Genomic DNA, 16,385 nt, shown 5'->3' with positions numbered 1-16,385 from the left:
AATCAATTCGACGCATGCGCAGGATTTTGGGCCGCTGGTTATACGTCATAACCAGCGGACATGTCCGATGAGTCGGACATGTCCGACGGACAGGTTTCCAGCGGACAAGTTTCTAAGCATGCTAAGAAACTTTTGTCCGCTGGAAACCTGTCCGCTAGGCCAGGAAAGCTGTCCGCTAGGCCGTACACGTGCTCAGACATGTCCGCGGAAACTGGTCCTCGGACCAGTTTCAGCGGACATGTTTGTTCGTGTGTACGGGGCCTAAGACTTGGCTCATTGAAGAGAGATAACAAAATACTGCAGATATATGTGCTCAACTCAAATTTCAGGAATCGGGTTTACATCCACTTTAAGTAACACCAGGACGTGTGAAAACAAAGAAATGTATTCAAATTTTGATTAGTAGAAACATTAAGCAATGGGGCAGGTCTGTAAATGAAGGAAAGGAACATTAATGTATTTGTTCTGAGAAAATGGGGTCACAATAGGAGTGAAAGAAGACATAAAGGAAAAGGAGCAGTTTGGAAGGCGATGGTGTGTAGACAAAGGCAAACTCTTACATTCGGGTTGTGCTATGATGGAGATTCCCATGGCGGAACTCTCTTTCTTCTCAGTGGCCGTCCCATTGTAAAATAATTTGGCCCAGTGGCTGTCCTTATTTTCCAGAGGAGCGCAGTATTTTTCTGGTTCACCCATTTTGTTTTTCAGAACCCCAGCAGACTGAGACAGACTGAATGGTGGGTACACTGGGGCCTTGGCGTAGACCAGTTCTTGACCTTTGTGGGAGTCTATCGCCATTTTTCAAAGATATGCCGGCCTGAAATGACAAAAGATTGAAAGATAATAATGTTTGCTGTACAGTAACAATTTCTTTGTATCATGACAAAACTGTGGATATAAAATTGAGTAAAACTGTAAAGCTGGCTAATCAATAACAAGAAATATTAGTGCCGGTTCACACTACAGCGACTTGGGATCTGACTTGTGTCTCCCCATGAGAAATTCCATTGAAGTGAATGAGAGCCGTCTTAACCACTTCCGGATCGCCGCATGTACATATACGTCGGCAGAATGGCACGGACAGGCACATTGGCGTACCTGTACGTCCCTGCCTAGACGTGGGTCGGGGGTCCGATCGGGACCCCCCCCCCCGGGAACATGCGTCGGTTCCCGTGGCTTCAGGAGCGATCCGTGACGAGGGCGTTTCTAGCCGCCCCCTCGCGATCGCTCCCCAGAGCTGAAGAACGGGGAGAGCCGTATGTAAACACTGTGGCTTCACTGTGGCGGCTGCATCGATCGAGTGATCCCTTTTATAGGGAGACTCGATCGATGACATCAGACCTACAGCCACACCCCCCTACAGTTGTAAACACACACTAGGTGAACCCTAACTCCTACAGCGCCCCCTGTGGTTAACTCCCAAACGGCAACTGTCATTTTCACAATAAACAATGCAATTTAAATGCATTTTTTGCTGTGAAAATGACAATGGTCCCAAAAATGTGTCAAAATTGTCCGAAGTGTCCGCCATAATGTCGCAGTCATGAAAAAAATCGCTGATCGCCGCCATTAGTAGTAAAAATAAATAAATAATAAAACTATCCCCTATTTTGTAAACGCTATAAATTTTGCGCAAACCAATCGATAAACGTTTATTGCGATTTTTTTTTACCAAAAATAGGTAGAAGAATACGTATCGGCCTAAACTGAGGGAAAAAATAAATTGTATATATGTTTTTGGGGGATAATTATTATAGCAAAAAGTAAAAAATATTGCATTTTTTTTCAAAATTGTCGCTCTATTTTTGTTTATAGCGCAAAAAATAAAAACCGCAGAGGTGATCAAATACCACCAAAAGAAAGCTCTATTTGTGGGGAAAAAAGGACGCCAATTTTGTTTCGGAGCCACGTCGCACGACCGCGCAATTGTCTGTTAAAGCGACGCAGTGCCGAATTGTAAAAACCCCTTGGGTCATTTAGCAGCATATTGGTCCGGTCCTCAAGTGGTTAATGTACACTACTGAAATCGCTCCGACTTCAGAAAAGGTTCCTGTACTACTTCAAGGCGACTTCTAGGCAACTTGTACCCATTGATTTCAATGGAAGTTGCCTCCAAAGTCGGATCACTGTCGTAACTGAAGCAACTTTACAGGAAAAGAAAATAGTTTACTCAGGCAAACCCCTCCCTCCCACAGAGCTGATTATTCTGTGATTGGCCACAGCCAAAGTCGCTTGTCCTGGAGGCAACTTTAAGTCGCGTTGTAAGTTGCTCCAAGTCGCGCTGAAGTCGCCTTGCAAAGTCGCGCTGTAAGTCGGGTTGCCCCAGTGTGGACCGGCACTTAGGGTATAATTCTGTGTAATAAAGCAGTAGAATTCTCCCTTTCTTAGGGGTGACTGCTATAATTATACAGGGTGGGCCATTTATATGGATCCACCCGGGTGTGCCATTTATATGGATACACCTTAATAAAATGGGAATGGTTGGTGATATTAACTTCCTGTTTGTGGCACATTAGTATATGTAAGGGGGAAAACTTTTCAAGATGGGTGGTGACCATGGTGGCCATTTTGAAGTCGGCCATTTTGAATCCAACTTTTGTTTTTGGTGTATCCTTATAAATGGCCCACCCTGTAGATTTCTCCCGCACCTGCTGGTAAAATCTGATATTGTAGCATGGCCATAAAATTGTATGTGAACTATATACTAACATATACTTATGGTTGGAGATAATTCCCCAAAGATTCCTCCCTTGGTCACTTGATAACTTCACACGGCTTTCAATACCATCTCTACGCCGATGACACCCACATCTATCTCTCTACTCCTCCCCTCATTCCTTCAGTCTCCTCTCCCATTACTAACCTACTAACTGACATATCAGCATAGAAGGTGCACCACTTCCTTAAACTAAATCTCTCTAAAACCGAGCTATTGATAATTCCCCCTGCTCATGCTCCCCTCTATGACTTTTCCATCAAAATAATGCAACCATCAATCCCTCCCCTCCCGCCAGGTGTAATTCTAGACTCTGACCTGTCCTTTCAGCCAGGGGTGGCCACTCTGTAAGGGGTGCAGGGGCGCCACCCCCTAATCCATGCACCCGGCCCACAATCTACATGCAGGGCGCCGGACGCATGGATTTTAATGGGGCTTTTTTTGCATTTGAAGCACATGATTAGGGCCTGAGGCTCTAACTGGCTTCAAAAAAGGGTGGGCTTGGGGCGCACTGCACCCTGAGCCCACCCAGTTGTGTGACATTACCAATTTAATATTTGCTAATGTCTTCCTGCTTCTCCTTCCAGCCAATCAGGAAGCGGATCCTCGTAGAATATACAGAATATATTTTGGAATATGTTAGACAAGGGTAGAAATATTTGTGTGTGTTGGACAGGTTTTACCTTCATAGCCCAACTCCCATTGTAATGGGCACCTGTACTAACAGACCAGTTAGAAAAAAATACTTTTATTATAATGGACCTGTTAATAACCACAGAAAATCAAATATATTCTCAGATCTGAAACCAGCACCAGCATACTCAATAATGTCTTCTCCTGATAAAAGCAAAACTGTGTTTGTAACTTATTTTGTTACGTAGGTGAAAGGATAGCAGAAGGGAGCTTGTCTGATTGACAGAGCAGGCTAAACAGGTTATTGCAGAAGCATAATGTTTTCCGTTTCCTTACGTCACGTCCACAGTTAGCTTGGAGGCAGTCCTACCACATTGTTTATAGCAGAGTAAAGTCCTTCAAAAGCCTTGTATATGTATGTGTGTGTGTGTGTGTGTGTATATATATATATATATATATATATATACACACACACACTATATTACCAAAAGTATTGGGACGCCTGCCTTTACACGCAGGGTTCAACTCTTCTGGCTGTCAACAAGGTTTAGGAGTGTCCATGGGAATGTTTGACCATTCTTCCAGAAGCGCATTTGTGAGGTCAGGCACTGATGAGGATGAGAAGGCCTGGCTCGCAGTCTCCACTTTAATTCATCCCAATGACTAAGCACTGAATTAGTGTGAAATGCGTCGGCTGTCCCTTCGTTTGGCCTGTGTTTGTGATGCATGTCCATTTTTACCACTAAAGACAACTTCTTGAAGTTCCTTTGCAGTGCGGCTGTCCATCCCTTTTTGAAATTCTACATGGGCCAACTCAATATTGAACCCTACGGACTAAGACTGGGATGCGATTACAGTTCATGTGCGTGTAGCCCCGTTTGAAGGAATTTGGGGGCCCCAAGCACAATGGGGGCCCCCAAGCACCCCCCCACACACAAAGCCTACATTAGCGCTACACTAATTTTTTACACCCATGTTCTTGCTCCCCCAGTTCCTATGGTTTTTTTTTCTCACCTCCCCTTCTTCCCTGTAGGCTGCCGCTGTAGCGTGGCTGAGCTCCTCTTCCTCCTGTCAGTCCGGTGTTCTATCATTATGGGTCCCCGGTCCCCTATCAGATAGTGCCCAGGCCGGGTACCGCGCGGTACAGGAGATTGTTTCCTGTGTTCCCGGCCGGACTGAAAGGAAGTGAGCACTCAGTGTGCACTTCCTGTCAGTCCGACCTGGAACAGGAAACTGAATCTCCTGTACCACGCGTGGTACCCAGCCGGACTGACAGGACTCCAGGAGGAAGGGAGAGGAGCTCGGCCACGCTACAGCCTGGGAATGGGAAGTTTGGGGCCCCAGGCCAGCTCGGGGCCCCAAGCAATTGTTTGTTTTGCCTGTCCTGTAGCGACAGGCCTGTGTGCGTGTAAAGGCAGAAGGCAGGGGTCCCAATACTTTTGGTAATATAGTATATATATATATATATATATATATATATAGATATATATATATATATATACACACACACACACACACATACATATACAAGCTTTTTGAAGGACTTTGCTCTGCTATAAACAATGTGTTAGTGCTGGAATGCCTCCAAGCTATCTGTGGACATTACGTAAGGAAACAAAACTTTATGCTTCTGCAATAACCTGTTTAGCCTGTTCTGTCCTTCAGACAAGCTCACTTCTGCTCATGTGTGTATACTTTTGGTAATATCGTGTGTGTGTGTGTGTGTATATATATATATATATATATATATATATATATATATAGTAGTAAAAAGCTAAACATATATATAAAATATAGTTAATAAATAGGGGTTCTCTGACCCCTGTGTCACTGCTAAGTTCTGTAGGGACACAGGGTTCGGAGGAAGGGACCATGCTGCTTAGAAGTGTCCAATGCTAAGGAGACTGACATAGGCTGCAGTGCTGGAATGAAGGAAACATTGGACATTTTGTAGAGGCCATGAGAGAGGTGAATGTACCACCTCTTCTATTGAAACGAGGTGCCATCTTTATTGTTAAGAACCTGACAGGGTTTCTTTGAAGCTCTCGAAACTACAATTCCCATGAGGCGTTGCAAGGCTGATAGTTACAAGCATGACTCCCTCAGGCAGAGGCATGATGGGACTTGTAGTTTCGCAACAGCCACCAGTTTGAGACCCCTGCAGGCATTATGATTTGTGTGGGCTTGCTTCTTGTCATTAGCATGTCAGAGATGAGAATACTCAAACCATAAAAAACTTCCCCATGAAGCAATGGTCAAAGTTTCTGTTCTGCTCCAGGTAAGCTAAGCTGTCAGTCAGCATTCTGTAATGATGTGGGCGGCAGTGTTGCCAACCTACCAGACTGAAATTGATAAAACACCCCAAATTTACTGGCACAGCCAAGTTTTTACTCACATTTCCAAAAGTTACAATATTGAGTGCAAATATCAGTATTTAGGCTACAAATACAATATGCAACTAGCATTGTGATTAAAGATAGATATATTAGGGCCGGCCACCCGAACACATTGTAGCAGGCACTCGGATGGTATTGGCTGGCTGTGGACCAAAACTGCGCAGTTCCGAGCCGAACGTCACAGCCATATTTTTTACTGGCAACCTTTTCTTGCTACTGGCATTTACTGGCAAGACAAAGGTGCCCATTTGTTTTACTGGCTGCCAGTAAAAATACTGACGGTTGGCAACACTGGTGGGCAGGTACAGACTACATTTTTAGGATGTCACTTCCTGGACTTCATTCCCTTTTAAACAAGGAAAGAAGATACATTGATGGATGTATAACACCATTTCAGTAGTTATGTAACATTATTCAGCTTTTTCATGAAAAACAAGCCTTTCCTTAAATTAAGTTTCTCAATCCTCTTAATTGTATGACTTTATAGATTTATAAAATTAGCATGTTGCGTATGGATGCAAGTAGAATATTGGCCTCAGTGGTGTAGGTGGATCTTGTTTGGACCAGTTTGTTGCTCTTCGAGAAATTTGACATTCCTTCCTGAAAAGTGAATGAACACGTCAAGAGGTAGGTGCAGAGTGACACCCCATTACAGCTCCTGCTACTAAATAATGAATATAAACCGGCTTATGCAATAAGGGGCCAGATTCACGTAGCGCAGCGGATCTATAGATCCGCTCGATCTACGTGAATTAAGATCCGCTCCCGCAAGTTTAGGAGGCAAGTGGCTAATTCACAAACAACGTACCTCCAAACTTGCGACGACGGATCCTAACTCCCCCGGCGGAATTCAAATTCCGCGGCTAGGGGAGTGTACTATATAAATGCGCAGGCGCCGTCCGGGGAATTTCCCGGCGTGCATTGCTCCCACTGACGTCACTAGGACGTCAAGGGTTGCGACGTGAGCGGGACTTTCGACGCGCTTGTTCGTGAATCGGCGTACGCAAACGACGTAGGAAAATTCAAATTCAACACGGGAACGCCGGCTATACTTAACATTGGCTGCGCCTGATAAAAGAAGGGGTAAGTATACGACAGAAAACCGCTACGGAGACGACGTAAGAACACTGCGACGGGTCCGCGTACGTTCGTGAATTTGCGTATCTCGCTGATTTACATATTATTTATCGTAAATCAGCGGGAACGCCCAACGCCCCCGGCGCCATTTTTAAATTGAAAAAAAGATCCGATAGTGTAACACAGTCAGATCTTAGTCCTATCTATGCGTATCTGATTCTATGAATCAGGCGCATAGATAGGACCAGTGTAAGTCAGAGATACGATGGTGTATCTGTAGATACACCGTCGTATCTCTTTGTGAATCTGGCCCAAGGTGTCAAGAGCTGTGCTGATGTACAGTCAGTAACCTGACGCAGCCAATCAAAAACCATCTCTTAACCAAAGTGACTTCCACATCTGAATGGCTGCTATGAAATGCACTTTGTACTTCATCAGTGGTTTTTACATTGCCAAACCTAGATTTATTAGTTCTAATTGTAGCACCAAACATGTGAGGATACAGCCTGGAAAGCTGCTGTTACTGACTAGTTTAGAAGTGTTGACATCCTGATCCATGCCTAGGTACATTGGGTGGGTGCTACTGACCTAACTTTACCGGCATTTTTCGGGCGCTAGCGGGGTGCCTTTAACCCCATCTAGTGGCCAAACAAAGGGTTAAAAGCGCCGCTGCCAAGGTGCTTTGTAGGCGCTTCCCATTAATTTCAATGGGAAGGGGCACTTTAGGAGCGATGTATACACCGCTCCTAAAGCGCCTCAAAGAAGCTACTTGCAGGACTTTTTTGGACATCCTGCCAGCGCAGGGCCCCCGTGTGTAAGCATTTTTGGCTTTCACACTGGGATTGCAGATGAGGCTTTTTTCAGGTGCTATTTTTAGTGCTAAAGCGCCTGAAAAACGCATCCAGTGTGAAAGGGGTTTAAGACTATTAGGTAGTGAGTCCCAGGATCAGGGTGAGTCTCAGGATCAGGGTGAGTCCCAGGATCAGGGTGAGTCTCAGGATCAGGGTGAGTCTCAGGAACAGGGTGAGTCTCAGGATCAGGGTGAGTCTCAGGATCAGGGTGAGTCCCAGGATCAGGGTGAGTCTCAGGATCAGGGTGAGTCTCAGGATCAGGGTGAGTCTCAGGATCAGGGTGAGTCTCAGGATCAGGGTGAGTCTCAGGGTGAGTCTCAGGATCAGGGTGATTCCCAGGATCAGGGTGAGTCCCAGGATCAGGGGGAGTCTCAGGATCAGGGGGAGTCCCAGGATCAGGGGGAGTCCCAGGATCAGGGTGAGTCTCAGGATCAGGGTGAGTCTCAGGATCAGGGTGAGTCCCAGGATCAGGGTGAGTCCCAGGATCAGGGTGAGTCCCAGGATCAGGGTGAGTCCCAGGATCAGGGTGAGTCCCAGGATCGGGAATACAACTTTCCATTTTAAAACCCAAATAAGCGATGGATGCTCATTTTACTGTTTTCAGGAGTTCAACAATAAAAAGGACAAACATTTCCTGGGCCCAATGTTATTGCTGGCTGTTCTGTTCCTACTCAACAGCTACAGGTGTAATCAGCCTTTCTCAACCTTTTAAACACTAAGGAACCCTTGAAAGAACTTTCAGCTCCCAGAGAACCCCTGCTAAAAATCACTACATATCTACAAGTCATTATACATTAGGGCAGTGGTCCCCAAACTGCGGCCCGGGGGCCAGATGCGGCCCTTTGCTTGCTTTTATCCGGCCCTTGAGGCATAATTTACCAAAGATGGGGCACAATTCCTCCCAATGACAACAACAATTGGGCCCAATGACACCAATGATGGGGCACGCCTCCTACCACTGATCCCAATGATGGGGCCCAATTCCTCCCAATGACATCAACAATTGGGCCCAATGACACCAATGATGGGGCACGACTCCTTCCACTGATCCCAATGATGGGGCCCAATTCCTTCCAATGACATCAACAATTGGAACCAATGATAACGCACAATTACTCCCACTGGCATCAATGATGGGGCACAACTCCTCCCGCAGATGTGGGGACATTTTCTACTCCCAATGTCAACAGTCTGGCCCCCTTAAAGTCTGAAGGACAGTAAACTGGCCCCCTCATTAGAAAGTTTGGAGACCCCTGCATTAGTGGGATGGTCAGTGGGATATGTTTGCCATCCGTCCAGCGGGTCGGATCGGATCATAATCAGATGTAAACAGACATGCAATTCGATTCCATCCGACCATCCCATAGAGAAGAGCCTTGTCCACTCTGCATAGTGGGGTGAACAGGACCCCTGCTGAGCAGGCGGATTCTCCTGTGACGGATCCACCCCATAGAAGAGAGCAGGCTCTGTCCTTGTTTGCTCTGCATGGTGGGATGGACAGGACCCCTGCTGAGCAGGCGGATTCTCCTGTGACGGATCCACCCCATAGAAGAGAGCATGCTCTGTCCTTGTTTGCTCTGCATGGTGGGGTGGACAGGACCCCTGCTGAGCAGGCGGATTCTCCTGGGACGGATCCACCCCATAGAAGAGAGCAGGCCCTGTCCTTGTTCGCTCTGGATAGTGGGGTGGACAGGACCCCTGCTGAGCAGGCGGATTCTCCTGGGACGGATCCGCCCCATAGAAGAGAGCAGGCTCTGTCCTTGTTCGCTCTGCATAGTGGGGTGGACAGGACCCCTGCTGAGCAGGCGGATTCTCCTGGGACGGATCCACCCCATAGAAGAGAGCAGGCTCTGTCCTTGTTCGCTCTGCATAGTGGGATGGACAGGACCCCTGCTGAGCAGGCGGATTCTCCTGGGACGGATCCACCCCATAGAAGAGAGCAGGCTCTGTCCTTGTTCGCTCTGCATAGTGGGGTGGACAGGACCCCTGCTGAGCAGGTGGATTCTCCTGGGACGGATCCACCCCATAGAAGAGAGCAGGCTCTGTCCTTGTCCGCTCTGCATAGTGGGATGGACAGGACCCCTGCTGAGCAGGCGGATTCTCCTGGGACGGATCCGCCCCGTGTGAAAGGGGCCTTACAGATAAGCTAAAAAAATCAATGGTGTCAGTGGGAACTTATCTGGGAGGCAGAAACTGCACATTGCTAAAGGAACCCCTAGCAACCCTGGTTAAGAAACCCTGGGTGTAATACTGACCATTCCTGTAAAACTAGATCATAAACAGTGTAAAAAAAAAAAAAAAAAATTTGACCTCAAGGGGGATGCAAGCTTAGGAAAAATGCACCACAAATGCATGCAAAAAAAAAAAAAAAAAAAAGTGTGTCAAATGCATGTCACTGCGCATGCACGGTTACCACTCTGGTGTGAATGGGCCCTAAGTCAGGAGTTCAAAATATCTCCTCCTCTTCTCATCAACAATAGTTCCACAGAGGCATGAAAACAATGTATACGATAACAGAACAGCAGGGAAGTTCTACCATTGGTAACTAAAGGGCTGCAACAATACAGTACCAAGGCCTCAAATATAAATCCTATAACGCCCAACTGGTGGACAAATAACACCTGGACCCAGTACAGCATGAGGAATTCTATACATTACAAAGGTTAAAGTGCACTGCAAGCAGAGATGCCTATAAACTGCAGGACTACCAGATGTATAGCAGAACAGAAAAAAAAAACGAATGCAGTGTCCCCCTATAAACAGTGCGCTTCATAAATGCCGAGACTTACTCAGACAGCTGACTGCAGCCTCCATATGCCTGAAACTGAAGAGTATGAATTGCTAATCCTGTATACAGAGCACTTTCGGTTTCTGTAGTAAAGTCAGCCAAGCCTGCCAGTAAGAGAACCTCCCTTTTCCATGCTCGCCAATCTCCTCCTCCTCTATCTCCCCTCTCCTGCACCCCCTCTTCTCTTCCCGTTACTTCACAGCCCATGCCGGCTAATCACCCCGCCTTTTCCCATTTTCTTTTATATTATCCTGCATCGCATTCATCCTTTGCTTTTTTTTTTTTTTCTCCCTTCGGTAACAGGTTTTGTATTCTAAGGTTTGTTGTTGGTGGCGGTTTGATAGTTTGCATGCCAAGTAGCTAAGGGCTCATTTACACTCGCTTTGGCTTCAACAAGGCTTCGGACAGGCTTTGTTAAAGCTCTCTGAACGCCAGTCAAAACTGTCACTAAATAAAAGTGTTAGCTTACAGTCCTGTTTACACCTTGCTTTTGCTTTGCTTTAAAAATTATACCCCTTGAAGCTTTAGTGGTGCTTCAAAGCGTCTTCAAAGCCTTCATAGAAGTCTATGGCAAAGCTTGCTTGAAGCCCCACTGAAGCCTCATCGAAGCCTCACCGAAGCCCCAACAAAGCCTCACTGAGGCCCCACCAAAGCCTCATTGAAGCCCCACCAAAGCCTCATCGAAGCCCCACCAAAGCCTCATCGAAGCCCCACCAAAGCCTCATCGAAGTCCCACCAAAGCCTCACCGAGGCCCCACCAAAGCCTCATCGAAGCCCCACCAAAGCCTCACTGAGGCCCCACCAAAGCCTCATAGAAGCCCCACCAAAGCATCACTGAGGCCCCACCAAAGCTTTATTGAAGCCCCACCAAAGCCTCACTGAGGCCCCACCAAAGCCTCATCGAAGCCCCAACAAAGCATCACTGAGGCCTCACCAAAGCCTCATCAAAGCCCCACCAAAGCCTCATTGCAGCCCCAACAAAGCCTCATTGAACCCCCACCAAAGCCTCACTGAGGCCCCACCAAAGCCTCATCGAAGCCCCACCAAAGTCTAATGAGGCCTCACCAAAGCCTCATCAAAGCCCCACCAAAGCCTAATGAGGCCCCACCAAAGCCTCATCGAAGCCCCACCAAAGGCTAATCGAAGCCTCATCGAAGAACCAAGCAAAAGCAAGGTGTAAACAGGACTGTAAGCTAACCATTTTATTTAGTGACAATGGCCTTGACCGGCGTTCAGAGAGCTTTAACAAAGCCTGTCCGAAGCCTTGTTTTGAAGCAAGTGTAAACTAGCCCTAATTGTAACATATATGGCCTACACTGCCAGACTAGCAAGGTCCATAAAGACATGGGTGAGCAAGTTTGGGGTGGAGGAACTTGGCTGGCCTGCACAGATTCCTGACCTCAATTTAGATTTTACATGTGACTAATAAATTCCAGCTAATACTTTTTAGGCAGTTATAGAAAAAAAATAATCTTTTTGGGATAAAGGTTTTACATAAATGAATACAAACTGACCATTGTAAGCACCCCTGTCAACGGTAAATGGATTTTCTCAACACTCTCATGCACACAGGATGTTTTAACCTCTTCACCCCCGAGCCTGGTTTTGAGTTAAAAAGTTAAAAAAATAATGTTTTTGCTAGAAAATTGCTTAGAACCCCCAAACATTTTTTTTTCTAACACCCTAGAGAATAAAATGGCGGTCGTTGCAATACTTTCTGTCACACCTCATTTGCACAGCGGTCTTACAAGCGCACTTTTTTTAATAAAAAAATAAGACAACAGTAAAGTTAGCACAATTTTTTTATTTTTATATTGTGAAAGATAATGTTATGCCGAGTAAATTGATATCTAACATGTCACGCTTCAAAATTGCACCGCCCTCTCCTGCCGCCGAATAAAAGTGATCTTGCAGCGAATCTGCCACAGAGAGCACTTTTATCTAAAAGCGGACCGCCCGCTGAAGAAGAGCATACCGGGGTTCTGGTAGCTAGCTGCTGCCATAACAACGATATCCCTCTTCAAATTACTGACGATATATAACAACGGTGGGCGGTCAGTAAGTGGTTAAAAAGCCAGCTCCACAGCAATTTAGCTGCGCTTTTACATTAGCGTTATTGTGCGTTTTCTGTGTTTTTTGGCATTAGCGTTTTTTCATTAACCACTTAAGGACCGCCTCCTGCCCATTTACGTTGGCAGAATGGCACGGCTGGGCACAAGCACGTACATGTACGTCCTCTTTAAGTGCGCGCCCGCGACCCGGTCCGAAGCTCCGTGACCGCGGCTGTGGGACTCGCGGACCCGATCGCCGTTGGAGTCCCGCGATCGGTCCCCGGAGCTGAAAAACGGGCAAGCTGTGTGTAAACACAGCTTCCCCGTTCTTCACTGTGGCGCTGTCATTGATCATGTGTTCCCTAATATAGGGAAACACTATCAATGACGTCACACGTCCAGCCCCGGCCCCCTACACACAGATGAGGTCACACTTAACCCCTTCAGCGCCCCCTAGTGGTTAACTCCCAAACTGCAATTGTAATTTTCACAGTGAAAATGACAATGGTCCCAAAGATGTGTCAAAATTGTCCGATGTGTCCGCCATAATGTCGCAGTCACGAAAAAAAATCACTGATCGCCGCCATTAGTAGTAAAAAAATTTTTTTTTTACAAAAATGCAATAAAACTTTCCCCTATTTGAAATCGCTATAAATTTTGCGCAAACCAATCGATAAACGCTTATTGCGATTATTTTTACCAAAAATAGGTAGAAGAATACGTGTCGGCCTAAACTGAGGGAAAAAAATAATTATATATTTTTGGGGGATATTTATTATAGCAAAAAGTAAAAAATATTGCATTTTTTTAAAAATTGTCGCTCTATTTTTGTTTATAGCGAAAAAAATAAAAACCGCAGAGGTGATCAAATACCACCAAAAGAAAGCTCTATTTGTGGTAAAAAAAGGACGCCAATTTTGTTTGGGAGCCACGTCGCACGACCGCGCAATTGTCAGTTAAAGCGACGCAAGTGCCGAATCGCAAAAACTGGCCGGGTCCTTTACCTGACTAAAGGTCCGGGTCTTAAGTGGTTAAAAACACTCTTTATAATGTAAAAACGCCTACAAGCTTCAATGCAGTTTAAAAAAAACGTAAAAAAACGCTGTAAAAACGACCTGTGTGCATAAGCCCTAACTGCCACTTTTGCTGGACAGTTTTGTTGGATAATGGCAGTTGAAAAATAACAGACTTACTGGCTGGATGACCAGATAATAAACTGTGTTACAGGGGAGCTGTTCTAATGCCAGTGACAGACTACAATCTTATAGTCATCCTTGATTTTGCACAGATTTCCACTGTAATAAGCGTCCAGTCGCCTCGTAGTAACAAGACAACAACAGTTCAGTGTCTGGAGCCTGGACTATGACATTACACGACAGTGTTAACAAAGAAATGGGAGCCACACCTTGTACGGGCCGCCTTCCTCCCCCTCATTCTCTCACACACTCTCTCTGTCTCTAGATCTTCACTTCTTGAGAAATGTTTTGCCTTTCTGGAAACTGTATCGCTGTCACAAACAGGAAGCAGGAGGCAGCATGCTAACACTGGCATCGCCTGCCGCGGGTTTCATGGGACCCAAAGGTCATGATCACAAGATACATGCAAGTTTCACACATCTTGCAGGGGAAATGCAGCATGATTGTCGACTGCCACTGAGCAGATGCGACGTTGCCATTGGTTGCTTGTAAACAGGCTGCATTAAAGTATGTGATCCCACACCTTGTAAAACATCCGATTATTGTGTATAAATATAAAAAAAAACATTATAAATAACTTTTTTCCCACTATTCCCACTATTCTCAGCTGCATAAGAAGTTTGGAGAGCTGAGGGAGGAGAAACAGCAGCACACTGATCGTCCCAGTGAATGACAGTGAAGAGGGGGGGGTGTCAGTAGAAGTCTGATCATTAGAGGACAGGCAAGCTGAGCTTCCAGCACAGCCAGAGAACTGAACAGGCTGGGAAGGGTGTGCTTATGCCTGGCGTGGTCAGTTTTTAATAGGAAAGCAGGGGGACTGACAGGAACACCAAGAATATTAGTAGGGAAGCAATACAAAACAAACAGGATACTTTTTCATACAACTATATCGTACAGCCGGTGTTCGAAAACGCTACTGTCTACTAATAATGCCTCAGACAATCAACACACGCGCAGTAGTGACGTCAGATGGCGTGATGTCAACACTGCGCGTGCGCAGATCGTCGAAAGGCAGTTTGCAGAAATGCACTGCAGTCCGTTGAACATGGTTGTGTACACGTTCACATCTATGAGTTTTTCAGACAGTGCATTTTTAAAAAGGGTCAGGGACTTTTTTCCCCACAGCAGATTGCATTTTGCGCAAATGTTGAGGTTTTTTTTTATGCGTTTCGCTTATTTTTTTTTTGTTTCTCCATAACAATCTGTGTATAGCTGGTTGTTAACGAGCGGGTCGGGAAGTCGGCCGCACATCCTTAACAACCGATGAGTGATCAGCTGTGAGCAGCAATAAGAAAATCATTGAATAAATGGCGTGGGGTCCCCCCTCAATCCAGCTGTCAGCGGCAATAAAAAAAACAGGAACAAAAAAAAAAGCGTGGTCTCGCCCCCCCCCCCCCCCCCCAATCCATATCAGGCCCTTCAGGTCTTATATGGATTTTGAAGGGAACCCAACTCCAAAATGTAAAAAAAAATTAAAAAAATGGCGTGGGGTCCCCACCCAAAATCCATCACAGACCCTTATCCGAGCATGTAGCCCAGGAGGTCAGGAAAGGGAGGCGATAAGCAAGCATTCCCCTCCCCCTCCTGAACCAAACCAGGCCACATGCCTTCAACATGAAGGGGTGCTTTGGAGGAGGGGGCTCCGCCCCCTGAAGCATCTTATCCCCATGTTGATGGAGACAAAGGCCTCTTTCCCACAACCCTGGCCAGTAGTTGTAGGGGTCTGCGGGCAGGGTGCTTATCAGAATCTGGAAGCCACCTTTAACAAAGGGGCCCCCAGATCCCCCCCTAAGTAAAGGAGTATGGGGTACATAGTACATTCATGTGTGAATCTAAATGGTTTCTGAAGAAAAGGATATTGTTTAGTGTCACTCCTTGCCACGCGGGTGCAGCCCCACCATAGCAAAGTAGAACTTTAAGTCTCCTGGAGTTCAGATGTAAAATAGAATTCTAAACCTTTGTTGAAAATGTTTGACAAGTCTATGTTGTAAATGTACCATAGAATCCCGGCATTAGACTGGGGCTCTGACTTTCCAGTCTGACCCACATCTGCTGTACTGTATTCTGCTGGGTTTGCAGGGTGATAATCAACACCACCTGTGTCCCTCCTCCACACCAGACTTCAGTATAGCGTGCAATGTGTGTGTGCAGCCAGGCATGCTTGTGAGATTAATCATTGAGGACTGCAGGATATCCTTCTAAGAGTGACTCACTCAGCCCGGGCCTCTAACTGCACACATTTCCAACTAGGTTCAGGCCAGACACCACGGACACTATTGGACAGATTTTCCTTTGGACGGTAATCTAAAAAAAGGGATTGAATGGCGGTAACCTTAAAGTGAACCTGCCTTAGCTAAAACATTTTTAAAGTATGAGTAGTTTGAAGTGCAGGCAGGCCTGTACTAGTCTTCAGTTCTATGTGTTCCTGTGGAACCCTTTGGATACTCTTCCCAGGCTGACCATGGGGCCTTGACTTATGGCCAAGTCACGTCTATGTCCTACTCCATCCTGGCACTAAGTCATACCCCTGAGAGATCTTTGCATGGGTTCTACCATTTGACAGTGAACCATCATGGGCAGGCTTGACTTGGACAGAGGTTGAAACACAAGGAACATCCTGGGCCTGGGATCCAAGGGCCCCCCACAAGATCCCACTGATCAGTTTGTACATTCAGAA

The 16,385-nt window shown here is 46.2% G+C and overlaps 1 protein-coding gene across 1 annotated transcript in view; it reads right to left on the bottom strand.

Annotated features, from left to right (window-relative positions):
- MAP3K14 (mitogen-activated protein kinase kinase kinase 14) overlaps window positions 1–16,385 on the bottom strand; it is a 57,788-nt gene that overhangs the window by 24,613 nt on the left and 16,790 nt on the right. Inside the window, exon 2 of the mRNA XM_040331799.1 lies at window positions 561–817. Within this exon, the coding sequence (XP_040187733.1) occupies window positions 561–798 (238 nt within the window). The 5' untranslated portion in view covers window positions 799–817. The remainder of the gene's footprint in view (window positions 1–560; window positions 818–16,385) is intronic.

The sequence above is a fragment of the Rana temporaria genome, chromosome 12 (genome assembly GCF_905171775.1).
Source record: "Rana temporaria chromosome 12, aRanTem1.1, whole genome shotgun sequence".
Taxonomy (NCBI): Eukaryota; Metazoa; Chordata; class Amphibia; order Anura; family Ranidae; genus Rana; species Rana temporaria.
Note: the sequence above shows the minus strand (reverse complement) of the source record. Positions and strands in the feature narration are given on the sequence as shown.